Raw genomic sequence first — 27059 nt, 5'->3', positions numbered from 1 at the left:
TGGAATACATTGGTCTCGGTCTTTGCAGATCAGGGGCCAATTTCACAAAAGGCTAAGACTGATCTTAACTGCAAATCAATTATAGTTTCTAAATAAAGTGTGATGTGACAACACAAAACACTATGGTAATATTGACCACTCATTTTAAAGACCCTGGAAACTATTGGTAATTGTCAAAGACCAGTCTTATCACTTTTCCAGTGTACATGTATCTCAACATATGCATAAAATAATAAACCTGTTAAAATTTGAGCTCAATTGGTCAATGAAGTTTGGAGATAATTATGAAAGAAAAAACACCTTGTCACACGAAAGTTGTGTGCTTTTATGCCAGATGCTTGATTTCGTGACCTCAAATTCTAAACTTGAGGTCTCAAAATCAAATTTGTGGAAAATTACTTCTTTCTCGAAAACTACGTCTCTTCGGAGCAGCCGTTTCTCACAATGTTTTATACTATCAGTCCTCCCACTACTGGTTACCGTGTAAGGTTTTATGCTACTAATTATTTTGAGTAATTACCAATAGTGTCCACTGCCTTAAAGATGAATGTTTGTGATTTGTGAAATCGAGTTCTGGTTTTAGTCAAGAATGTCGAGGGCCCAATTTCATAAAGCTGTTAAGCAGAGAAAAAAACTGACTAGCAAATTTCTATGCTAAGCAGCAACAAAAATGGGTTGGGCACCAGTCAAAACGATGTAACGTTGATGGACTTTTGGATGGTAACCAACTTTCTGCTAAGCAATACTTGCCTGTGCTTAGCCTGTGATTGGGTGAGCACCGCTCACTTTTGTAAAGGGTATGAAAATTACGGTGCGCAGGAATAAGCCTTCCCTTTGACACACCCTGTACAACACCTATAAACTGATAATCCATGCTTTCTATGTAACTGTTTATTGATGTACAGTCAGAGATAAACGCCCTCTCCAGCAAGAACAAGAAACTCGAAGAAGGAACTGCACTGAAAGAGCTGAAAGATAAAGCTCACTCTTCCTCCATCAAGCTTGCAACGGCTGCCAAGGAGGCGGAAGCAACCATCAAGTATGTAGACTTTGATTTTTATATCTGGTGTTAAATAAATAAATAATAATAACTCTTATATAGCCTATTTCACAATATTCATATCAATGCGCTTTACATTAGTGACCTGGTCACAGGGCCAATAACATCCCTTGTAATGTTTCTCAGCTCCCTTGGGAGTATACAACCTGGGCAACAGTTTATATCGCTTCAAATGCTTTTTCATTCACAATATCAACCTCTACCCTCGCAGGTATCCATTTATACCCCTGGGTGAAGAGAAGCAATTATAGTAAAGTATCTTGCTCAAGGACACAAGTGTTTTGCTTTTCTTTGGGCTTTTATTTCCTTATATCTTCAGAGTTTCTGATTGGATAAATTGTTAAATGCTTTTAGTTTTAAAGACTAAAATTGTCAAAAACCTGTCTTCTCACTGTGTTTATCTTAACATATGCACAAAAAAAAAAACCTGTGAAAATTTGAGCTCAATTGGTCGTCTTAGTTGCGAGCTGAGAAACATTACAAGGGATGTTATTGGCCCTGTGACCAGGTCACTAATGTAAAGCGCATTGATATGAATATTGTGAAATACGCTATACGAAGGAAAAACACCCTTGTCACACAAAGTTGTGTGCGATGTTCAGATGCTTGATTTCAAAGACCTCTAAATCTAATTCTGAGGTCTCTAAGTCAAATTCAGTGAAAATTACTTCTTTCTCGAAAACAAAGTCATTTCAGAGGGAGCTGTTTCTCACAATGTTACCAACCTCTCCCCATTACTGGTTACCGTGTAAGGTTTTATGCTAATAATCATTTTCAGTAATTACCAATAGTGTCCACTGCTATTAAACTTTATTTCTGAGATTTGTTTTTTGCTGGGATTAATGCTACCCAATCGAAAGGACCCATGTTAGTGAATATTTTTGGTGTACTCTTATGCCTTACAATTTCGTAGTTTCTGATCAGATTTTTTTAATATTTCAGTCAAACGAATCTTTTGTTTGAGAAAATAAAATAAGCTATTGCAAACTGCTTATTACCATTCAAAAAGATATGCATGTATGGTACAAAGTGTAAACCAATTAAGTTTTGACCCTTGCAGAGTCTTGACTCAAAGGCTACAAATTAAAACACAACACATAGAACTAAAGTAAACTGGTTTCACTTGGGGTTTTTTTTTCCAGACAAATGGCAGGTGGAGTAGAGGCCCTGAAGCTTCTTGCGGAGACCCTTGCCTGCATTGATCGTGTATCAGAAGAAATGCCCAAGTCTTTCGGCACAGCATTATGAGGTACAGCAGTAATAGGATCAGGGGCTCGCTAAATTCTGGCCCTCAGGAGGTGGTTCTTAAAGACCCTGCAGCCGATTTTACAAAGAGTTAAGACTCGTCTTATCTCGAGTTAGGACGAGTAACTCTTCCTAACTTAGGATTAATCTTAAGGTCTGCATGCTACAGTGCAGGGTTGGGACTCGTCCTAAGTCCTAAGATTAATCTTAAGTTAGGTGAGAGTTTTGTGAAATCGGCGGCTGGACACTACTGGTAATTGTCAAAGACCAGTCTTCTCACTTTGTGCACTCAACATAAGTATGCATCAAATAACAAACCTGTCAAAATTTTAGCTCAATCGGTCCTCGAAGTTGCGAGATAACCATGAAAGAAAAAAAAACACCCTTATCACACACATTTGTGTGCTTTCAGATGCTTGACTTCGAGACCTCAAGTTGTAAACTTGAGGTCTCGAAATCAAATTTGTGGAAAATTACTTCTTTCTCAAAACAGCTTCACCTCAGTGGGAGCCACTTCTCACAATGTTTTATACTATCAATCTCTCCCCATTACTCGTTACCAAGTGAGGTTTTAATGCTGATAATTATTTTGAGTAATTACCAACAGTGTCCACTGCCTTTAAAGGCATGGAGACCCTTGGATAATCCTTTAGAGATATCTTAGCAGCCGCAAGTGGCTGGTAACAAAACAGTGGCCACATAACACCCGCAAGATTTGACCTTCTACCACTCAACAAAGAGGTCGAAGTATAACCTCAATTCTTGACTTGAAACATTAGGGCCGATTTTCTGCACTAGCTGTGTAAGCAAAGAATGCCTAGTAACATGGAGTACGTGGAGTGCCGATTCTTTGCCTAGCGTAAGCAGAGCCATGAAATCGGGCCTTGATCTCAACAAAGCATCTACATTCAATTTTTCCAGGTATATATTTTGATGTTCTTTTCAGATTTTTTTGTAGACGGGAAACTGTGTTAAAATCAGCAACTTTAGCCAAGTCTTGGCATGTGTTGATGATTACACAGGAAAAGAATAGTCAGTTGAAACCTTATACAATGATGTTACCCATGGCTACTGGCTGCTACGCTCACCATTCAAGGTGTAAAATAGCATGTAAACGTACAATAATTCTGTACAAATGACACAACACTGTAAATATTTGAACAAACATTTTGTTACCTGAAGAAAGTTTTCTAGTGGTGTACAGATCCTTCCGAAAGTCCCAAAGACCTCCTGAGATTCAGCTTGTACAGGAGGTACATGTACACCCGTATAAGACGAGTCCTCTATGCGCTTTGGCTATGTAAAGTAAAGACAATTAAGGTTTGTCCAAAATGAGGGTGACGAAAAGCCTCACAGTCGAAAGGATTGCTCAATTATTAGAAGCACAGATGTAGGTATCTACTTAATTTAATGCAAACAGTAATTAGAGTTGTACAGTATTAATATTGGGAGTAATTTAAATTTGTTTGGATTCTGGATCTACGCAAAGTGTGCCAACATTTCTGATAGGGCAAATCAAACTATTTTTTATTTTTTTATGAGAGACTGCCTAACGTCACAAGGCCTGACGACCGCTTCCAGGTGAGGTTTTCAAAGAGACTACTTATTAAAGACTACTTATTAAAGACTACTCTTATCTCGAGTTAGGACGAGTTACTTGTCCTTATTCAGGTTTAGCCATACGTTTTAATATAATAATAATAATAATAATATCGAAGTCTTGTATAGCGCATGTATCTACCAAACAAGGTACTCAAGGTGCTGAGTATATACAAACTTTCAGAAACATACAGGTAGGTATTTGCAGTGATGATTTTTGCGACCCAATTGGTTAGACCTTCTGAAAGATTTACAAGGTGCTACGGCACATACATGCCACAGCCAGGAACACCTCCAGAAAATTTGAAGATCACCGCACTGCTGTCTGCCCGTGGTCTGCATTTTGAGAGTTAAATTCATTATCAAATTAATCATATTAGTCTTGTTGGTGTATGATTAGGATCAATGTTACAACCTCTTTCCCACCATACATGTAGGTCTGTAGCCAGTCCCTGTCTTTTGGTCACTCACAGGCCCGCTCTTCTGGTCACTCACAGGCCCGAGGGGGAAACACTTGTTACAGAATTAAGCCAGTCGATATGTATTTATACACAGCTCAGTCTAAAATATCAAATGAGAACAGACATCGGGAAAATAAAGGAAGTTTTGTAGTTACAGTTCACGGTTCAAGTCAAGAGAGGGCGCTGTAGCCGGGCAAAGACTATACCCGCTCAGGTACTAGTTCCCGTAAAACATGCGCGCGATCACTAGACAATATTAGTTCATCCCACGTGACCGTGTTTCAGCCAACCAGAATACAAAACAAGCAAGAGGTGTGTTATAACATAACATTATATAGTGTTACCACAAACCTTTCCAGATCGTATTTTCACCATGCAAAGTTTCAAATCCTTCTAACCTTTTTTTCTAGTTGGTAAGACGCTGCTCTAGAATTGCTCTAGCAATATGCCTTTGATACTTTTGTCTCATGACTCCGGAAAGTACTGGGTATACAGTGCTAAAACACATCAGCTATGGAAACAAAAAAATTAATATTCTTTATCCCTGATGCAAATTTAACATCTGTTATATATAACCTTTTTCACTTGTTAGTCCCAAGATCACAAGACCTTTATGTTTGGGGAACAAAGATAGTCCTTTTCTATTTTTTTCCCCCAATTTCATTTTGTGCTGGATATGTGATGGGGTATCCCCTCCTGATGTGCCTGCATTGTGTTCTTGGAACCCCAATAATTCTTTAAATTCTTTAGAGGATTTTTGAGGGGTAAGGTGTATATAGGATTTGAGGCATGGTGAGGTATCAATATATATTTGGTTTGCGGGAACGGCATGAGTGTATCTACTTGCCAGGTAGAGTTCCCAATGTTACCAAACTGAGGCTGGACGAAATATTAGTCTGGTGCCATGCGCATTGAATATTATCATTCATTACTGTTGTTGGAAACAGTGAACACAACCAAGATGGTGACAGCGTGATAAAAGTGAACACAGTCAGGAATCCCGTTCTAATGGTTTCGAGCTGATTATATTTTTCTAAAACTGTAGTTTTCTAAAAACAGAAGTGATTGAACGAAGGGAACACATAATGTGTAGGCTGGACCACCCTATTCAGAAGTGCTCTGGTTTGTTCAAGATCTTGTATGGTCACATTTGATATAAACTATAAAATAATAAAAATGTAGCCAAGGTTGAATCAAAGAGGCAAATGTACTTTTGAAAGATCTGAACTTATAACATTTGACATGAAATCAGTTTTGCCAATCAAACTTGTTGCTAAGAAACATTCAATTTAAACTGAGAAGAGTGATGTTTTGCTGATACAAACGTATTTCTGGCACGAAACACTAATTTCCCAGCAATGATTTTAATATTTGTATTGATACAGTATTACATAGATAAATTAATAATTATATCATATTATACTTTTGAAGTTTACATTCGTAATGTCATTGTTCTTCCATGATCTTCCATTATAATTCAATTGCAATTTTGAAATACAACTAACAAGGTCACTTCACTCTCCAAGGACACTTCCTTTTCCAAAGATCACAGTCTCTTTAAGGTCGCTAACCTCTCCAAATGTCACTTTCCTTTCTTAAGATCACTTTCCTCTCAAAGGTCACTTCCCTTTACAAAGGTCACTTCCCTCTCTATATGGTTACTCCCCTCTCCAAGGTCACTTCGCTCTCTAAGGTCGCTCCCCTCACCAAGGTCACTCCCCTCTCTCCAAGGTCACTTTTCTCATAAAGGTCACTCCCCTCTGCAATGGTCACTGCCACCTGAGGTCATTGCCCTCTCCCATGATCACTTGCCTTTCTGGCCATTTCCATCTCAAGGTCACTTCCCTCTCAAGGTCACTTCCCTCTCAAGGTCACTTCCATCTCAAGGTCACTTCCCTCTCAAGGTCACTTTCCTCTCCAAAAGTACAGGATTATTTTGATTTTTTTTTAAGAGCAAATAAATTTTTATTTTGAGCAAACCGAATGACATCAACAACCAGCGCCGAATTAAGTAGGGTAAATTTGGGGGAAGCACAGGGGGTTGCAGCATTTTTTTATTTTATTTTTTAGAGAGGGGGGCTGTGGCAAATTTTAGCTGTAATTTCCGTTTCTTTTCTCTTATACAAGCCCCTTTTCATTTAAATTGTCACATCAAAGATTATAGCTGTAACATTCGATTCTGGTCATGTTTAGTCGAACAAAAGAAAAAAAGATTTAAAATGGGGGAACCCAATGGAGGCCGGACATCAGTTTTGTTGGGAGGGATGGCACGCCAACATGAGTTAACATAAACTCTAACGTGTCTTCAGCATACAAAAATATTAGTGCGATTATTATTTTCAGCAGAAAGGTGATTTCCTTGGAGAGCATATTATAAATAGAGGGCGCTATTCTGCCACTTTGATTTGTATCTAAAGGTCGTATGGTCTGAAGTGGTGGCGTTATTGACACGATCATTTTCATACTGCTCTTTCCTCATGGACTGTTTTAAGTTTTTTTCTATTTAAAGGGTGCAATAACTGTACATAAAAGAAATTTCTTTCGGTTGTATTGAATTTATATAATATGATTTGTATGCAAATATAAGAATTAACATATTTTTGGAGCAATGATATTTTAGTAATGTATGTATCACGTTGAAAGCAGCCATTAAATAGACATGTATGAATCGACTACTTGTAGCACTCGTTGTTTGTATTAATTGTTAAAGTTGGAACTTCCTTACCGAAGTGATCGCATTTCAGTGAAATGAAATCTCAAAAAGCTCAGCCGCTGATACCGTTATAAACGTATTATTACGTTAATACGCGAACGTTTAAAAGCGTAACAATTACGTTTACCAATACATGTGCGTTTAAAACGTAATATTTGGTAGCACATGTACGTTTAAAAACCTAGTGTTACGTTAATACGGGTACATTTAAAAACGTTTTATTACGTTAACACTTGTATGTTTAAAAACGTATTGTTACATTCATACATACGTTGAAACGTATTGTTACGTTAGTTCATGCACGTTTAAAAACGTAACATTCTTTTTGCATGTGTGCTAATAAACTAAGGATACCAAATATTTAATAGACGTAAAAACGTAAAATTTAACATACATAAACATTAAATAAAAACATGAGCATATTATGTTACAGTGCTTGCAACGATGTTTTGATCAGTTTGCAATTATGTTTTAACCACAAGTAATTGTTTGTTGGCAAATCATTTTTTGCACAATTATGTTATCCTCTTCAATTTGGAAAGGCAGTAATTTTGAAGTTGAACTAGGCCTTGTTGAGTGTAGATTAGTAAAAACTATTTACATTTTCATCAATAGAAGAGTCTTATGAAAAAGTTTGATTACAATTATTTTGACTTAAACTAACGTCTAAAGGCACTGGACACTACTGCCGGTTATTCAAAATATAACTGGCATAAAACCTTACTTGGTAACGAGCAATGGGTGAGAGGTTGAAAGAATAACACACAGCTCCCTAGCCATCTAGGCCCAATTTCATAGAGCTGCTTAAGCACAACAATTTATTTAAGCGAAAAAATCCTTGCTTAGTAAAATCAGATTACCGGACAAGACTCCACTCAATTGTTATGCTAAGTAAACAACAGCTAAATACCAGTCACAGGGAATGTATATGTCATGAAATTGTGGCCAGTAACATGTGTACAATAAGCAAGCCATTTTCGTGCTTAAGCAAATATTTTGCTTAAGCAGCTCTATGAAATTGGCCCCTGAAGTGACGTAGTTTTCGCGAAAAGAAGTAATTTTCCATGAATTTGATTTCGAGATCTCGGATTTAGAATTTGAGGTCTCGAAATCAAGCATCTGAAAGCACACAACTTCGTGTGACAAGGGTGGTTTTTTCTTTCATTATTATCTCGCAACTTCGACTGCCATTTGAGCTCAACTTTTCACAGGTTTGTTATTTTATGCATATGTTGAGATTCACTTAGTGAGAAGACTGGTCTTTGACAATTACCAATAGTGTCCAGTGTCTTCAAACTAACGTATGACTACGTCTTAAAGGTAGCAGCCTCAGTATTTAGTTATGACAGATTGAAATGGGATACCAAGTTGATCATGTTTAACCCGAACCAATACATTTGTAAAGCTTGGTGTTGTGAAACCCTGGTCCGAATTTCCGCTGGGAAAATTTCCTTTTGAATAACTGACATAGGGCCTCCTTGGACACAATTCCATAACATAAGATTTTCTTAATCGAATTAGCAAAACGAGCACAAATCCATTTAAAGGCTCTGGAGAATGTTGGTAATTATTCAAAATAATTGTTAGCATAAGATCTTACGTATCAAATCTTATAATGGAGAGCTGTTGGTAATATACACATTATGTGAAACGGCTCCCTCTGAAGTAACGTTATTTTTGAGAAAGAGAACAATTCTAACCCAAATAATACTTTAATCTGATAACAGGCCTGGAGCCATTTCTAGGCACATGAAAGCACACAAGTTTGTTCAACTAACTAGGATGATTTTTCTTTTACTGTTCTATTGGATCTTCGATGACCAACATTGAGTCACAATTTTCACAGACTTGTTATTTTATGCACATGTTGGGATACACCAAGTGTGAATACTGGTTTTTGACAATTACCAAAGTAAAAGTGCCCAGTGCCTTTTGAACCTAATATAGTTTGATTTTTGTCTACCTGCAGAAATAAGGCGTCATAAATACTGCCAGTTTTCAACGTTTTAAAGTTTTCAGACACAGTGCACTGGTACATAGGATGCAGAAACATACTGGCAGGATTACACTAGTTTAATTCAGTTCGAGAGCTGATGAGGCGTGTTGGCTTCCGGGATGCGCGCTTCCGGTTTTCAGACAAAGTGCACTGATACCATAGAGCTATATATAAGTTATAGCTCTATGACTGATACGTATAGGATGCAGAAACATACTGGCAGGATTACATCAATTTAATTCAGTTTGAGAGCTGATGAAGCGCGTCGGCTTCCGGGATATTCAAGAAACACGTTGCCTTGGATCGGACGAGTTGGTCTTTGTAAAGCGTTCCAAACCTACGTGATTAGAAGTACGAGTTGGTCGAGGTGGTCTTTGAAAGGCGTTTGAAACCTACGTTATTAAATGTATATGGTTGGAAAGTAGAAAAGTAGAATATAATGATCCACACAAGTATCACTCAAAATTGCACGGTTTTCCTTTTACGTCGCGAACTAACACTTTGACTCCCATAAATGGCCGACCGTGTTTGTCGACGAGGTAAAAAGAAAACCACGCAATTTCGAGGCATATTTGTGTAGATCATTGTATTCTACTTTTACAACATCTTTCTACCCATATGCATTTTATAACAAACGGTTACAGAACGCTTTCAGTTTTCAGACACAGTGCACTGACATGATACATAGGATGCAGAAACATACTGTTAGGATTACATAAATTTAATTCAGTTTGAGAGCTGATGAGGCGTGTTGGCTTCCGGGATATTAAAGGAACACGTTGCCTTGGATCGGACGAGTTGGTCTTTGTAAAGCGTTCCAAACCTACGTGATTAGAAGTACGAGTTGGTCGAGTTGGTCTTTGAAAAGCATTTCAAACCTACGTGTTAGAAATAAAGCAGCCTTGGATAGGATGACGCATCTTGAGAAACATCCCCAAACAAATTGAGTGTAAGAAGCGACCGCGGTAACGCTTAATAATAAAATAATAATAATAATAATACCAAAACTTGTATAGCGCCCTAATCATGTAAACATGCTCTAGGGCGCTGAACATGGAAAAATGCTTATCAGATTATGCATAAAATTATTGAGAAACATTAATCCACTTCGAAGTGCTACGGTTATGGAAAACGGTTCCACTTGTTAAAATCCCCAACAAATTAAATATTAGCCATAGTTTCGCTTCTTAGATTGCCTGTTCCTATTAGTGATCATTCTTCCGAACATTTCGCCCGAGTTTTGGCGATCAGGTTAAAGGCAGTGGACACTATTGGTAATTACTCAAAAAACCTTACTTGGTAAACGAGTAATGGGGAGAGGTTGGTAGTATAAAACATTTTGAGAAACGGCTCCCTCTGAAGTGGAGTAGTTTTCGAGAAAGAAGTAACTTTCTACAAGTTTGATTTCGAAACCCCAGATTTAGAATTTGAGATCTCGAAATCAATATCTCAAATTCTAAACTTGAGGTCTCGAAATCAAATTAGTGGAAAATTACTTCTTTCTCGAAAACTACGTCACTTCAGAGGAAGCCGTTTCTCACAATGTTTTAAATGTTTAACAAGTGAGGATTTATGCTAAAAAGTATTTTGAGTAATTCATAGTGTCCACTGCCTTTAAAGGGTATATGTACTTTTTCCTAACAAAAACAAAATGTCGACAGATTTACATTTAACTTACACAGTTTGAAGATTATGATAGTAGAAAGCTTCCCTTGAAATTTTACTTACTGAGGTGCTGTAGTTTTTGAGAAATGAGTAAAAGTAGCAATTTTCGAATCAGTTTTAGCATGTAAAAACGTATTAACCAGTTCAGTTATGCTATGGTTTTGGTATAATATCATAACTGGTTAAGGGGATTTTACATGCTAAAATCATTTTGGTCTCATGAGACCAAAATGATTGTGTGACTTGTTTTACTCAATTCTCAAAATTTACACAACCTTAGTTGGTAATATTCGAAGGGAAGCTTTCCACTATCATTATCTTCAAACCCTGTAAGTTTAATGTAAATCTGTGGACATTTTGAAAAAGTACCCGAATCCTTTAAGAAGAAGTGTTTTGTCAAAATGTTGAGTAGATGGCATAATACAGCTGTCCTCAAAGAGATTTGTTTACTTAGTTTAATATGAGTGACAAGGTGCCCGTTTGTTTAAATTGCCTATGTGTACCAAAAGATAAGTCGTATAAATTTATGGCTGCCCTTTTACTATTTTGGAAGACCATTGTAAATGCAAACACTGAATATCAGTGAAACTCCATTAAATTTAACACCCGCTTGATTCAATTTCGTTTGAAAATTAAAATGATCCGTTGAATCGGCATTCATGAAGGGAAAATTCAAATTCACCAGTTGAGTATTCACTGAATGATTAAAGGCAGTGGACACTATTGGTAATTACTCAAAATAATTATTAGCGTAAAACGAGTAATGGGGAGAGGTTGATGCAATAAAACATTGTGAGAAATGGCTCCCTCTGAAGTGCCATAGTTTTCGAGAAAGAAGTAATTTTCCACGAACTTGATTTCGAGACCTCAAGTTTAGAACTCGAGGTCTCGAAATCAACCATCTAAACGCACACAACTTCGTGTGACAAGGGTATTTTTGCTTTCATTGTTATCTCGCAGGTTCGATGACCGATTGAGCCCAATTTTTCCCAGGTTTGTTATTTTATGCATATGTTGAGATACACCAACTGTGAAGGCTAGTCTTTGACAATTACCAATAGTAGCCACTGCCTTTAAAATAATAAGATTGATCAAACTCATAAGGTTGCAAAACTCATTCCATTTCAGCATCATGCATAAGGCTTGTCAACCATTCAATTCATCAAGTGTATATGAACTAGAAATTCAATTTTAGAATGATCAAAGTGTAGTCTTGAATAAGGGAATCAATGTGCGATGAAGAGGTTTTCAACTAGTGGTTTAATCCCAACGAAGCCTGGTTCTTGATAACTTTACCGAGACGAAGTCGAGGTAAGTTATCAAGAACCAGGCCTAGGCGGGTTTAAACTATGCTCACTAGTTGAAAACTAATTCAACACACGTTGATCCCCATTCATAAAAACTTTTTCGGTCAAAAACATCAACACTTTTGGTAAAAAAGTAAAATAAATGCAAAAATTATAATTGTTCAATGATTTCTTTTAACACAACACCCCTCCAGCTATGAAATGGTAACGCCCTCCGCCGTCCTCGGGTAAACAACTCCTTATAAGGGAATGCTGTGTGCGTCGCGCGTATCGCGTGATGTGGCACAACTGTTTGAGCCGTTGCTCTCGACCAATAGGAATGAAGAAACTATCTTATAAGAACAGGTGCAAGCTCGCGTGTCACGCCCATGTTTCAACTCTTTTTACTGGTCATAAACAAAGGTTTATACACACCCACGTGACGCGCCCTCCACCAATAGGGATAGCGAAACTGTCTGAGGTATTTATGAGTGCCTATTGATGGAATAGAATGAATGAAACGAATCTAAATTAGAAAAAAAATTATAATAATGTCTGCACGAAAACGAAAATGTATGCATTAACAGCTAAAAAGACGCGCTAGTTTTAGTTAAAATTGTCAATGATCAGTCTTCTCACTTGGTGTATCTCAACATGTATATGCATAAAATAACAAACCTGTGAAAGTGGGATTCGAACCAACGACCTCCGGATTAACGTGCCGGCGCTCTACCAACTGAGCTATATCAGAAAAAAAACATCCTTGTCAAACGAAGTTGTTTGTAATCATATGCTTGATTTCAGGACCACAAGATCTAACTCTGAGGTCTCGAAATCGAATTCAAATAAATTGCAGTGGAAAAAAAGTTCTTTTTTGAAATCTACTTCATTTCAGAGGGAGACGTTTCTTTGACTAAATTACCGATAGTGTCCACTACCTTTAAACGCATGTAAATGAAGTTGAATGATTGTTTGCTGAAATTGGCCTAATGCTATTCACATGTGATGTTCAACAAAAATGCTAGCAGGATAAATAAGGGTTGTAGCACTTTTTACCATGGTCTTGTATTAAATGTATTGTTCGCACTGTTGGAATGGATTGGTTGCGGGTAACTGGTCACGGGTAGCTACACTGCGGTAGGAAAGCTGCTGGTGTTGTTTTTACTGGTGCATTTTTATTGGTGCTTTTTTTTTAGTGTGCGGGTCTTTTGTTGCTTTGTATTTCTACTTCTTTTCTTCTTATTCTTTTATTTTGTAATTTATAAAGTTTTGATATTTATTGTGTATACTTGTATTTGGCCAGTGGATGTCAAGTTTCTATGGTTTTTTTAACGTGGACGATAAATAAAATCTAATCAATCTAATCTAATTTAATAACCTATAAATTATCATTCAGATAGTTCCTACTGGTAGTACGATAACGTCTTCGCCGTAATTGTCTACCCCCATTAGAATACAGTATACCTCAAGCCGTGTATTTAACCTTTCCCATGAAATATGCAAATCATATTCACATGCCAACTGAAACCATTGGGCCCGAATACGGGCATAGTATACTGTTCGAACCGTCGAGACCAGACCGTCTCTTCTAAAAAAAAAATAATAAGGAGAGGTTTACACATGGCTGTACCCGCAAGTTTACTATAATGTATTTATAGTTTCTTCCAAAACGCCATAGAGTTGTGCACTAGGTTAACCGAAAACGCGTATAAGCTTCACACAATCATCAGCCCTCATTTTTGCCAACCGGTAGGTGTAGATTATTGGCACACGCGGCAAATTCTATATGTAACTTGGAGGCAACCTACTGCAACCAACCAACTCCCAGTTATTTTCATTGCCAAGAAAAATCAGAGCACACTGAAAGAAACCATGGGAGACAAAACCCGTTTTGGATTGTTGGTCCTTTTCCTTTTTCTGATTTCAAAATACCTGTGCTCCGGGCAAGGTATTGATGATGATGAAACAACCATGGACACAAATGAGTCAATGAATCCGACGATTCCAAGCGGTTTGAGTGAACCTCCAAGGCAGAGTTATTACCAACCTTCCGTTGGTAACTTCGACAGTGAAATCTCCGATTCGCTGGACCACAAGGTGTGGTCCAACGCGGCCCGCGGAGAGGGCTCAAAACACGGCGGCCGGCATAACCGACGCATACTGATCATCGATTGCTTAATGGACGGCAGTCACACCCACATCCAACGCCTAACGGCAAGGGCGTTGGCTGCGAGGGGGCATGACGTTACCTGGCTAACAATCAAGGACCGTTTGTATTGGGTAACTGACCAAGACCGAGCGTCCATCAACTTCAGAACATTCGAAACCGACTTTCCAAATGAACTTGTAGATGAGTTTTTCGAGTATTGGACGAAAAAAAGTCTATCGGGAGAACTTGGTTCCTTCACTTGGTAAGCATCACCTTTTGTTAGTTCTTTTAGATTTATGACAGGAATAATGTTCATTATGAACTGTCATGGATTCGTGTTATACATTAAAGGGAGAAAACAAACAAACAGCAAATCTGTTCGATTCTGTTAACCAACTGGTAAGCTAAGCCCTGGGGCATTTTGTTAAAGATGCTTTACAACTGATATTGTGCTTGCTGAGCGAGTTTCCATTTCTATAGCGCGGCAAACCGTATAGGCTTCTTGAAAAGGCATGCTAATCGTGAATTCAAATGACGTCCCAATGGAAATCCAAGACGAAAAATTGTCTTGCTTTCCATGAGAATTGTGTTTTGTTCAGCTTTTTTGTAGACATGTTATCTATCTATCTTTATCTTGAATGATAAAAAGTTAAACAAGGCACACATTTTCGACCTCACCTTCAAACCTCTCGTTACCGAGATCCTTAATCACTCCTTATATTTTGTTTCTTCTTCAAATTCAGGTATGTTAAAATGAGGCTGGGTTTCATTGAAAACGAGTTCCAGCGCATTTCAGAAGCCATGAATGTCACAATGTGGGATATGTTCTTGAACACTGACTTTGACGAGCTCCGTGCTTTAAAATTTGACATGGTTTTGTGTGAGGCCATGACGCCATCGTGTAGCATTATTGCCCACGATATACTCAAAGTACCGTTCATCAACACTATCAATGGCGGCTACTTGGGCACTCGCTACAGTCGATGGTACAACCAGCCCAGCCCGTTATCATACGTCCCGGAGTTTTTGACGACCTACTCGGACACGATGAGCTTCACCCAGAGGGTCAAGAACGTCATCATGCACGGGTTCTCACTTCTCACTTACGATTACATTATGCTTGGTGCGATGGACAAGGAGAAAAATAGGCTTGGCCTCAGCCTGGGGATCGGGACGAAGGAGATTATCTCACGGTCGGAACTCTTCCTCTACAACTGGGATTTCCTCTTGGAGTTCCCGAGGCCAGTGACGCCGAACGTGATCATGATCGGAGGGCTAACGATCGCACCTCCGAAGCCACTATCTCAGGTAAAAACCATGTTTAGGGAGGGGGAAATGGAGAGAAGGGTGGGGGTCTCAGGCCGTGTCCGAATTAGTGTCATGAAGTCAAGACGCGGTGCAGTTGGAGCGCGGTGCAGCCACGGGGACGGTACACACACCCTCGATCCCAGTGTGTGTGTGTGTGCAGTCGCAATGTACCCTTCCCATGAAATATTCTAATTACATTCACGCATGCGTACAGACCCTGTTGGTTGGCAAACGCCATAGAGTTGTGCACTAAGCAGACGCGCAATCGCGTCTGCGTGACGCACCCATTACCCGTGTACAAAACACGCGATGTTCCCTCAATTTGCCAACCAAAACGTTAGTGCGCAAGCGCTATGTGCAATACATATTTCATGGGAAGGGTCTATTACCACGAGCTACCTACGATCGTTGCATGTGTATACGCCTCTCTTAATATTTATGCATGATGTCATAATTCGTACCCAAAATGAGGCTATGGGCGCACGTCCCCCATCACTTGCAGTGGCTGCGCCCATCGCCTCGATTTGAGTTAGCTCTGTGACGTACCTAATGCATAAATACTAAGAGAGGCGTACTACGTACATTTAATACATAACACACGGGACCAGAAGCGTTACGTCCCATCCGAAGGACGCAGCAATAATGGGTAGTTTGCTTTAAAGACACTGGACACCTTTGGAAATTATTGTCAAAGACTTTTTTTTCAATTAAATTCACTTTATTCCCAAATCCAAACAAATAAACAAAACAATTAGCAGTGAACAATGAACTATGTTTTACAAGCAAATGGAATAATGATAATACATGAAGTAATAATATAATACTACATTTACAAGCAAAGGCAAAATATAAATTACGGAAAACAAGCAAAAATATACAGAGCACAAGGTGATGGAGTTGGAGGGGGCCCATAAAAAGCAAAGCTTGTCGAGTATGGACCCCCTAACGAAAGCAATAAAGCATAACAATCAGTTTACAAAAGGAAACAAACACAATACAGTACGTAGGCGCTAAATAAATACTAAACAATAATTAAGAGATGAACATGAAACAGATAAACAAAACAAAAACCCCAAAAAACACAAAAATAAGGACAAACTTTACATCAATAATTTAACAGGATGACAAGTTTTCGGGCCAAACATTCTACTACCCACGCAGTCATCCACCTGATTGAGAAAGTCGTCACTGCAATTGACAATTCTGAACACACTCTAGGGATTTTCCTCGATTTTTCGAAAGCCTTCGATACTCTTGACCATAGCATTTTGCTTCAAAAACTCAATCATTACGGTATTCTGGATGAAGATCCCTAGAGTGGTTTACAAGCTACCTTTCCAACAGAAAGCAGTATGTCACTGTGGGGGGACACTCATCCACCACCCGCTCAATTACATGTGGTGTTCCACAGGGCTCTATTCTGGGACCACTTCTCTTCTTGATCTATATCAATGATATTGCTAAATCCTCAGATGTCCTCTCCTTCATCCTATTTGCTGATGACTCTAATTTATTTTGTAGTCATTCTCACTTAGACCCTCTTATTGCTACAGTTAACTCTGAACTTGATTTTGTAAGTAATTGGATCAAATCTAACAAACTGTCTTTAAACATTAAAGGAACACATTGCCTTGGATCGATCGAGTTGGTCTTTGAAAAGCGTTTGTAACCGTTTTTTATAAAATGCATATGGGTAGAAAGATGTTGTAAAAGTAGAATACAATGATCCACACAAACATGCCTCGAAATTGCGTGGTTTTCCTTTTACCTCGTCGACTAACACGTCGGCCATTTATGGGGGTCAAAATTTTGACTCCCATAAATGGCCGACCGTGTTAGTTCGCACAGTAGAAGGTAAACCACGCAATTTCGAGGCAAACTTGTGTGGATCATTGTATTCTACTTTTACAACATCTTTCTACCCATATGCATTTTATAAAAAACGGTTACAAACGCTTTTGTTTTGACCAACTCGTCCGATCCAAGGCAACGTGTTCCTTTAAAAAAAAAAAAAAAACTGTATGCTTTTTAGTAATGTGTCTAATGTTGTACCTAGAGATTTTTATATTGCTGGTATTAATATTAATCAAATTGACTGTACTAAATTTCTTGGCTTGCACATAGATCACAAGCTTTCCTGGAAACCACATGTTGACTCTCTGTGTAAAACTTTTTCTAGAAATGTTGGTGTCATCAATAGACTTAAGTTTTATCTCCCTGAGTATATTTTAATTACATTGTATAACACCCTTGTCTTATCTCACATTAATTATGGTATTTTAGCTTGGGGTAATGCGTCTCATTCTGTGTTAAATAGACTGTTCCTTTTACAAAAAAGGGCCATTCGTGTTGTTAGCAATTCGTCTTATCTTGCTAACACTGATCCCCTATTCACCAAGTACCGGTCTCTGAAATTGAATGACATCTATTTTTTTCATCTGGGTACATTCATGTTTCAACTGGCTCACAACAATTTACCTTCCTGCCTTGCTTCCATTTTCACACATAATCAGTCCATCCATACTCATTGTACCCGTCAAGCTTTCCACTATCACATTCCCTTTACCAGGACCCTTCTTTCTCACAATAGTATTAAATACCAAGGTCCTAAACTCTGGAACTCTTTGAACACTCCTCTCACTAATGCCACTTCTTTGAGTATGTTTAAAAGTAAGCTTAAGCAGTTCCTCCTTAATAATTGCGCCTAGTTCTAGTATGTCCTGTATGCACCTATTCACATTATTTTTATAGTCTTGTTGCCTAATTCTGGTTTTCCATTTTGTTGTTTTTGTTCTCTTATGAGTATTAATTTAATTTTAATTTAATTTAATTTAAATGCATCATAGCATCGAAATATGATGTATGCTTCTTACCAATAGTTTGTACACAGCCATGATTTTAAGAGTGATACCGAACGAACCCTACCTTTAAGTATGGCTAATTGTTATACTCCAATATTACTCCGGGTCAGAATTGACCCAAATATTAGTCCCGTTGGGCCCGACCCATTTCGGCGTCAGGTATAACCCGGAATACGTGTCAAAATGACCCACTGGGACGTAGAAACCGGGTTAATTCTGACCTCGAAGTTTTTAGTCACTCACTCTACCACATAGACTGCTGGGGTCCTTTGAGCTGATCTCCTTATGTCCACGGTTTGTAGCTAGCTTGAGTCGTCTTCCTTGCTTGGTGGACCAAGTTGCTCAATCCAAGATGCCATTGGGCGTCCTCAACCCGGCCTCTCTCCCATTTGGGTCAAGGTTGCACACAAACCATTCATTATGCATAAACTCTTATCGCCGATAATAAATGGTTTTGAACTGGACACTGGTCATTAAACACTGGTCATTATCAAAGGTTTAAACACCACACGTGACGCGCTCTCCACCAATAGGAATAGCGAAACTGTCTGAGGTATTTATGAATGCATTGTTATTATTATTATTATTAAGTTTACTTCTTACTTCGTACTTTCCACACCATGTAGGAGCTAGAAGAGTTTGTTCAGGGGTCAGGTGAGCATGGTGTCGCTGTATTCTCAGTCAGTACGCTCCTTCATGTCATGAATATGGAGATGGCCAATATGATCGGAGCGGCACTTGCCCGTATCCCTCAGCGGGTTGTGTGGAAGTACCTCGGCGAGGAAAAACCACACACATTAGGAAACAACACTATGTTAGTCAGATGGATCTCCCAGCAAGATTTAATCGGTAAGTTTGTCAGATTTATTATAAGTTTTGACCGATGATGTAGTGAACTAAAGTCCGAGATGACGTTTGGTGACTATTGGTGACTTAAAGGGAAGGTACATGTTTAATAATTGTCAAAAACCATCCTTCTCACTTGGTGTATCCCATCATAACCATAAAATAACAAGCCTGTGGAAATTTGGGATCAATTGGTCATCGACGTTGCGAGAAAATTATGAAAGTAAAAACACCCTTGTCGGACGAATTTGTGTGCTTTCAGATAAGAATAAAAGACCTCTAGCTAGAAGTCTTTTATTATTTTAGTGAGAAACGACCCCTTTCTCAAAAACTACAACACCTCTCCAATGTTCGTTACCAAGTCAGTTTTTAAGTTGTTTTGAGTAGTTACCAAACGTGTACCTTCCCTTTAAGGCCCATTAATGGATCACCACCCCCCCCCCGACCCGGAATTCGGATTAATTCGGATCTGGGATCAATTCTAACCCGAAAGTATACCATATACAAAGTGATCATAATAGTGGCTCCGAGAGAACTTTAGTGAGCTTTTGGTGACCTTTGACCAAGACATGCTGGCTCAAAAATTACCCTTGTTTTCATTCACAACGTTTCAAAAGGTGTGTGCAAACTGACCGGAGTTCCGGTTCCCAGGGTGCCTGACCCGCCTCTGGATCAGTTTGACCCGGCCGGAGTCTGTGTTAAAGTAACCTGAAATCCGAATGGGATGTCCAAAAATCAACCAAATTATGGAAAATAACATCAAGCCAGATTGACTAAGAAATGCCCCCGGACCCGCAATCCGGGTCAATTGTGACAATGGAGTTTTGGAGAGCGTGGACTTTTGCGAAGTCGTCAGAGAACAACTTTTATAATCCGTACTCACAAAATGATTGTCCTTTCCACACACAGCTCACGAGAAGACACGCTTGTTGATATACCATGGTGGCTTGAATGGAGGCTACGAGGCCATGTACTACGGGGTCCCCATCCTGGGCCTACCGCTGTTTACTGATCAGATCGATGACCTAGTCCGTCTCAAGGTAATCGGCATGGCTCACTATTTCCCCAGAGGGCCCATTGGCTTAACATCAGAACTATTGTACGAAGGCATCCGAGAAGTCGTGGACAATTCTTCGTAAGTATTCTTTGATTGCCTCCTCTAGCTATATCAAAGACTTATATATAACTCTATGAGCTATATAGACGGTGTCGCCATCTTGATTTTACTCCATTCCAGCCATAGAGCGATATATATAGCTTCATGAAAACCTTTGGTAATGTCAAAGACAAGTCTTCTTACTTGGTGTAGTCTCAACATAATGCACACAATAACAAACCTGTGAAAATTTTAACTCAATTGGTCGTCGAAGTTGCGAGAGAATAATGGAAAAAAACACGTTTTGTGCTTTCGACCTGTGGCGTGTCATGGCCGAGCGGTTCGAGCACCGGATTCAAGCTCTGGTGTTTGATCAGCAGAGTGTGGGTTCGGATCCCGATCGTGACACTTGCTACATGAAGTTGGGGAGGTAGTGCTTTCTACCGGCCAGGCTTCTGATTGATGATACCCACACCTACATCCATCTGTAAAAGGGGTAACCCTGTTTCAGCCCTATAGCGGCCTCTGGAAAAACGTGGTAGCCCACACCTTGAAGTGGCCATCCGGTCTTTTGTGTCTGGCGACTTGCATTAAAACAATTTTTCAGCTGAGGTCAACTCAAATATTTTTAGTGAGAAATGACTTCTTTCTCAGAAACTACGTCATTTATTAGGGAGCCGTTTCTAACAATTTGTTATACTATAAAAAGCTCTCTATAGTTTTCATGCTAACAATTACTTTTTAGTAATTACCAAAAGTGTCCATTTAAAGAGAATCTTATTTACAATCTACTTCGTTTCCTCCTAACAACAGTTACCTGGAGAATGCTAAGATAGCTTCAAGAAAGATGCATGACATGGAGAATACCGGCCAGGGTCTCCCAATGAATCGCACACTCTTCTGGATAGAGTATGCTATAGAACACGGTACAGATCACCTCAGGACTCAGATAGAAAAACTCGCCTGGTACGAACTATGCTTATTGGATGTCATGGGCATTTATCTTGTGATAACGATCGTCTTTGTATGGTTGCTAGGAAAGTGTTGTCTCGGTTGTGCACGCGCATGTAGCAGAACCGCTCCAAGGTAGAAACCAGGACCGTGTGCATTGTTGGCGATCGTAACTATAACCAAAAACTGTTTTGGTTGAATTGGCTGTTGGTTAATTACTGGCAAATCACTGGTTATTTGTTACAACCGCCATAACAAAGCATGTATATTTTACCATAGGTTATGCTTCAACATTTTCCTTCAGGGCCCAACGGCGCAACCAAATGTTGTTTTCATTTGGGGCGGCACAACTAAGCGAAAGTCCCTTTTCTTCCTTTATTTTATAGTTGATTGAAGTACAAAACGGTGTAGGCATATACTGTACATTACTAATCTCACTTTATGTAAGGTTATTTTCAGGGAAGTCCCCTGTTTTCTTCTCTTGTCGTTTTGCAAACATTGGGCCATCCACGCCAACCAGCGCAGTTTTTTTTTAAGAAGGGGGATCTCTGTTAAAGGGTCTATAGTTTTTGCCCAACCACTGTTGGTTAAGATATGCCCAATAATGTAGTCAGTTGATATTTGAACCAACGTTGGGCACAAAAGTTTGGCAAATTGTGACCAACGACCTTTGCAGTGTATGTAACTTTTGTAGGACAAAAAACAAAATGTCCACAGATTTACACTTAACTTACACACCTTGAAGATAATGATAGTAGAACGCTTCCCTGTAGTTTTTGGGAAATGAGTAAAACAATGTCATGAAAATCATTTTCGTCTCATGAGACGAAAATTATTTTAACCATTTTACAAACGTATTTTCATGACATTGTTTTACTCATTTCTATAAAAAAAAACCTACAGCACCTCGGTGAGTAATATTTTAAAGGAAGCTTTCCACTATCATTATCTCCAAACCATGCAAGTTTAATGTAAATCTATGGACATTTTGAAAAGGTAACCAAATCCTTTAAACGGAATCTCCTGCCACACCGGATGTTATAACGCCGTGGAGAATGGTTTTGTTTGATAGTGCCCGCCTTTGTTCTCACTTTACGCATTAAAAAACACAGTACCAGTAGAATGTAAGCTCATTCAATAAATGTTCGAAACGTTCGCATAATTATGTTTGTTGACCTGTCAAGACGATTATTACTATCAGTACAATGTTCTTCATATTTTATTATCGGTTACGTCGTGGTAATATTTGGGTCAAAATTGTGCGGGCAGGCAGCATTGCTATAGTGTTTCTCTTGTATATGTGAAATGTTTACGTTTGATTATTTACTTTAAAGTGAAATAATATTATTACCACTTGCACATTAATAAACACCACTTTACAAACAGCACGTAGAACCTTTTTTTTATTATAAACGTTTTTGGTTGTCATCCGTTTTTGTTTTGTGTCATGACCGTTCTTTGGTGTTGTTGGTGGTGGTGTTGTTGTTGTTGTTGTTGTTGTTTGACTTCTTCTTATTTTTATTTTTTTTTTCTACTTTTTGAGCCGACTTCCCTCACTTGTGGAAATTGGAAACTCATAGGGGAAAACAAAAGACTATAGAAGCGCTCTGAAAAATCCCGGGTCTGAATTGAACGTATTCCGGGTCCAGACCCACGAGGGTTGGACATGACCCAGAACCTGTGTTAAAATGACATGGATAGAAAGGGTACACTTGACCCAGAATCAGACTTTAAATGCACTGGACACTGTAGTCAGGTAGCTTATGGATAGCATCGTGACCGACTGGCCCAAAGCACCAAATTTGGTAGGTACCTTCTATAGGGCCCAGAAATCAATTTTAGAAGGGGTGACACCAAAAAATATTTTTGGAAGTTACCTAATTTACATAATTTCAAAATGGCTGCAAAATCCTATATTTAAGCACTAATTTCGGTACATTTTTATCATTTAAGCAAAGGTCATTTTGAAATATTTACTTTGGTGGTTTTGTTTACATATCCTGCACTTAAAAAACATTAATGAACTGATTTGCCTAGGTAATTATGTGTTGTCAGAAATCCAAGATGGCCACTATAATAATAAATTCAGTATCCTGGTTCGAAATATGCAAAACAGTTTTATTTTGTTGTTACTACCGTCTTAACTATTAAAACAGTCCCATGTGGGGAAAATTGGTTTAGACTGACAAGATCTTCAAAGATCTTGGCAGCTTCCGCTGCACTTGTAAAGCGCTGTGCAAGAAGCCTACAGCTTTGCGGCATCTGCAGTTTCTAAAGCACTGCAGCAGTGTTTGGCATCCGCACTCCAACAGCTCTCTGCAGACACTGGCTGCCTCTGGAATGAGTGACCACACAGGTTTCCAGTCAGATGCAACCTTTGTCCAACCATACCCCTTGGTTTGAAGCACGCTGTTCAGACTTCAAGTTTGTTGTCCAGATGCTCGCCTCAGGAAACTTCATGTTCGATACCTTCTCAGTTACTAGTTGAAATAGCTCTTGGTGGGATCCTGCAGAAAGTTTAGGAAGTTTGTTGGTAGTTTAGTGTTCCCTGCAACCTTCTTCCTACACCTTTTCCTCTCTTCTTCCTCATAGATTGCTTCAAACATACCTCTCTTGTATGTATTCCACACTATGTCTACTCGGTTGCTATTCCTCAATTGTTGGATCCAAGGGAGAAATAACTTTTCACCAGATTCATTGAATGTACTACAATGTAGTTTGATTTGCAGGAAGTGCGTGGACGATAGCATCATCGTAAAAAAAAACCTTGGCATGGTAGTATGACGGGAGGGTCTAGCTGATCTGTTGTCAGAATTTCTAACGGATCAGGTTTTATCGTCGGCAGGAGGAGCGCTCCATACACCGAGAGAGAATATGGCCAAGGATGATTTTCATGGGCGAAGAATTGTGTTGAGTCTCCATCACGGTACTGACTTAATTGCAAAGTAGAGCTGGCTGAAAAGATTGCAATCATTATTTTTACTTGAACGATGCTGCTTAGCACTTGTGCTTGTGATTTCAGACGCTTCCAAATGGCCACAGAATTTCTTTTGATGGGCTTATGAATGCTGGTGCTTCGGTCTAAAATCACATCCTTAACATGCTTCTGGTACTGGGAAATGCCAAGGGCTTCGATTGTTGGGACTGTGGAAACAACATCTTTATTAGCACAATTTCAAGTGTCGAAAGCAAGCAGTTCTGAAGAATCTTCAATGAAAGGGGTTACCCATTTCTGAGATTGCTTCAGTGAGGCTCTTCACTTGTTTCCTTAAAACCTCCTGCATAGTCATCCCTGTTCATGCTGCTTGTAAATGTTGACGTTTCTCCGTCCATGAACTGGTCCTCAAATTCCTTCAGCAGTCTTGCTTACTGTGGACCTGAAACCATCCATATTCTGGAGGCAGCTGGATTTTCAGTAAGTTCTACCACGCCACCAGACCCTTTACCAACGTTGTTTTGTTCATGACTATGGTCAAGAGGCATGCAAGAGGACTCGTGTTGAGTCTTTTGAAGAACCCACATTTGTATGACATCTTCTTTGATATTTTGTGGTAGAGCCTTTATGTCTCGGGTGTGAATGGGGATCCAGCGAGCGTAGGTGTGATCCAGAACAAAGAACCAAGACACCAATGCCTTCAAAGCCTCCCCAAAGAGATCAAAATTTCGGATACCATGAGCACGGATGAAAATCAACAAAAGTGTTTCATATTTCAAGATGATATCCCAGTACTGAAATGTAGAGCTTGCCGTAATCATCTTCTGCTTCCACGTTTCAAAAGAAATCCCACTGTCAGACTCCACCTTCAGTTGCCAAGCATCTCTCTCTGCAGATATGCAACTGTTGGGGCTGTAACTGTGACTATGCCTGGTTCTAGTGAGGTGAGCAGCTTAGAGGAAGGAGTCTGCTGTACCTGAGGAGCCCACACCAGCTTCACATAAGGCAGCGGTCCAACCAGATCCTTCAAGAAAGTCTCCAATTGTGTTCCATCTATAGAGTCATCTCAATTTGGAGACCACCAACGTTACTAAAAAGTGCTTTTCTCCCAATACAATGTCTCGGGCCAACACCACTGAACAAAATTGGCATGGACAGACAGTGGTTGGTCCACAGCAATTAGCGGTGTTTGGCATGGATTGAGATATGTTGTTATCTGCCTTTGGATATCCATCCTATCAAGCATTATGCTTGATCATGTCAATGGTTGTAGCCTTTTCGTGTAAAAGGGGAAAGAGGGCGTCAAGAGCAGCAGGATCTTAAGGAGGCATCTGAGTTAAAGCAGGGAAGGCAGACCAGGCAATGTAATCTTCTTTCTCAAGCTTGTCCTTCTTTATTAAGAGAAAAATTAGATCTGTGTACCCAGGAGACTTCTGTAGCTCTTGCAATTTCAAGTTTACCATCGACCTTATGTTAGATTTGCAGGGCAGACAAGCTTCTTGTTAATGGCACGGTCGTAGCTTACACTGATGCCCAGTCTATACAGGATGTTCATTATATGTTGCATCTCGTGAGTGTATGGATACATAACCCATTGTAGAGAGGAAGAGGTGGCTCCTTTTCTTTGGAATGCCTGCTGTTTTTTGCCACAGAAGCTTTGTTTTTTGCATTGAAGCTGACCATCTGAGCTATGGACAGACAAACCTGTGACCCATTGATATCTTGGTGCTTTACATTAGGTACATTCAGCAGCATGGCAACTAGTGTCTTAAGACTTGCCGGAAGAGAATTTTCCAGGCAGTTATGCTCAAAATTCCTGGTAACAGGGAGGGATTCCCAATCAAATATGTATTGTCTGATGCTTTTAAAACTGACCTTTATTATCTAAAATATCAAAGTGAATACGCCAGGAAGGATAAAAAACATTGAATTGGCTAATTGAAGCCTACCTCCAAATTGTAGGTGCAAATAATAAAACGAATATATAAAATTGTACATTAAATCTTTATAAATGAATTACTCGTCAAATCACTAACAATTACGTTGTAATTAGTCTTAATTAGTGATAATTAGTTATAAGCATCACTCTACTTTGACTTTAAAGTAAAACATACATAATTTGAACCCTATCAAAAGGCCTAATTAATAAAGGGCTGAATACAGCACTCAACTGAAAAGCAAAATCACCACATAATTTTTTTTAAAGCTTTTATATGCAAATTGTGCACAAATTTAGATTTATGCAAATTAGGTACCCTTCCAATACTGTTTTCAGGTGTCACCCCTTCTAAATATCTTCTCTAGGACCTAAACAATATATCTACCAAGTTTGGTGCTTTGGGCCAGTCGGTCACGATCTCGTCAAAATTTGGACCTAAGCAACCTGACTAATGGGGGTTATTGGTGTTTCTGCATGGTAATTTGTTTTTCTTTTTTTTTATATCGCCACTTCTTTAAGTTACGGTGGCAACTTCCAAAACTCCTTCGACCCCAACCGTCTTTTCAAAAAAACTTTCAAAAAACGTTGATTTCAACAGAATTGCAATTTGGGGACCAATACAAATGCGTAGGTACAGGCATCTTCATTTGTGCATGCCCATGCGTATCTGAAATGCAAATTAATCAGAGTCGTGTTGCATGCGAGCGCCCTCTTGGGAGAGCTATAGAGAGAGAGACAAAATGGCTGACTACGAAAGACTCTTGACTGTTTTCCCTTCAGTTGTTCCACATTTTATAGCCAATGTGGTGGACAAAGTTCCTGGAAAATGAACAAGGTGAGTTGATTATAAGTTATAGCATCCCTAAAAGACTTTCAAATATGAAATAGATTTTAAAACAGACTGAAACGAAGCAAAAATCAACACGTCTCTTTTCGTCGTTTGATGGCG

General features: G+C 39.1%; 3 protein-coding genes across 6 annotated transcripts in view; all 3 read left to right on the top strand.

The window, feature by feature from the left end:
- The window catches only part of LOC139935023 (uncharacterized), a 37653-nt gene extending 32111 nt beyond the window's left edge, over positions 1-5542 (top strand). For all 3 annotated transcript variants that reach the window (XM_071929474.1, XM_071929473.1, XM_071929472.1), the window contains 2 exons: positions 906-1039; positions 2203-5542. In XM_071929474.1, coding sequence (XP_071785575.1) covers positions 906-1039; positions 2203-2308 — 240 coding nt within the window. In that variant the 3' untranslated portion in view covers positions 2309-5542. The remainder of the gene's footprint in view (positions 1-905; positions 1040-2202) is intronic.
- Positions 5543-13729: 8187 nt separating this feature from the next.
- On the top strand, positions 13730-22745 carry LOC139935095 (UDP-glucuronosyltransferase 2C1-like). The gene is made up of 5 exons (XM_071929556.1): positions 13730-14436; positions 14918-15482; positions 18970-19192; positions 20099-20324; positions 21099-22745. The coding sequence occupies exons 1-5, from the start codon at positions 13898-13900 to the stop codon at positions 21373-21375; spliced, it is 1830 nt and encodes a 609-aa protein (XP_071785657.1). The 5' UTR covers positions 13730-13897; the 3' UTR covers positions 21376-22745.
- Positions 22746-22991: 246 nt separating this feature from the next.
- Positions 22992-27059, top strand: part of LOC139935094 (U3 small nucleolar RNA-associated protein 4 homolog) — a 75272-nt gene continuing 71204 nt past the window's right edge. For both annotated transcript variants that reach the window (XM_071929553.1, XM_071929552.1), the window contains exon 1: positions 22992-26945. The gene's annotated coding sequence lies outside the window, so the exon portion shown is untranslated. The remainder of the gene's footprint in view (positions 26946-27059) is intronic.

This window comes from Asterias amurensis, chromosome 3 (genome assembly GCF_032118995.1).
Source record: "Asterias amurensis chromosome 3, ASM3211899v1".
Classification (NCBI taxonomy): Eukaryota; Metazoa; Echinodermata; class Asteroidea; order Forcipulatida; family Asteriidae; genus Asterias; species Asterias amurensis.
The sequence above is the reverse complement of the archived record's forward strand: the minus strand, read 5'-3'. Positions and strand labels throughout refer to the sequence as shown.

Coding starts and splice junctions, on each gene's coding strand:
- LOC139935095 (XM_071929556.1), top strand. CDS start 13,898: ATGGGAGACAAAACCCGTTTTGGATTGTTGGTCCTTTTCCTTTTTCTG. Junction 14,437..14,917: donor GAACTTGGTTCCTTCACTTG/GTAAGCATCACC, acceptor CTTCAAATTCAG/GTATGTTAAAATGAGGCTGG. Junction 19,193..20,098: donor CTCCCAGCAAGATTTAATCG/GTAAGTTTGTCA, acceptor TTCCACACACAG/CTCACGAGAAGACACGCTTG.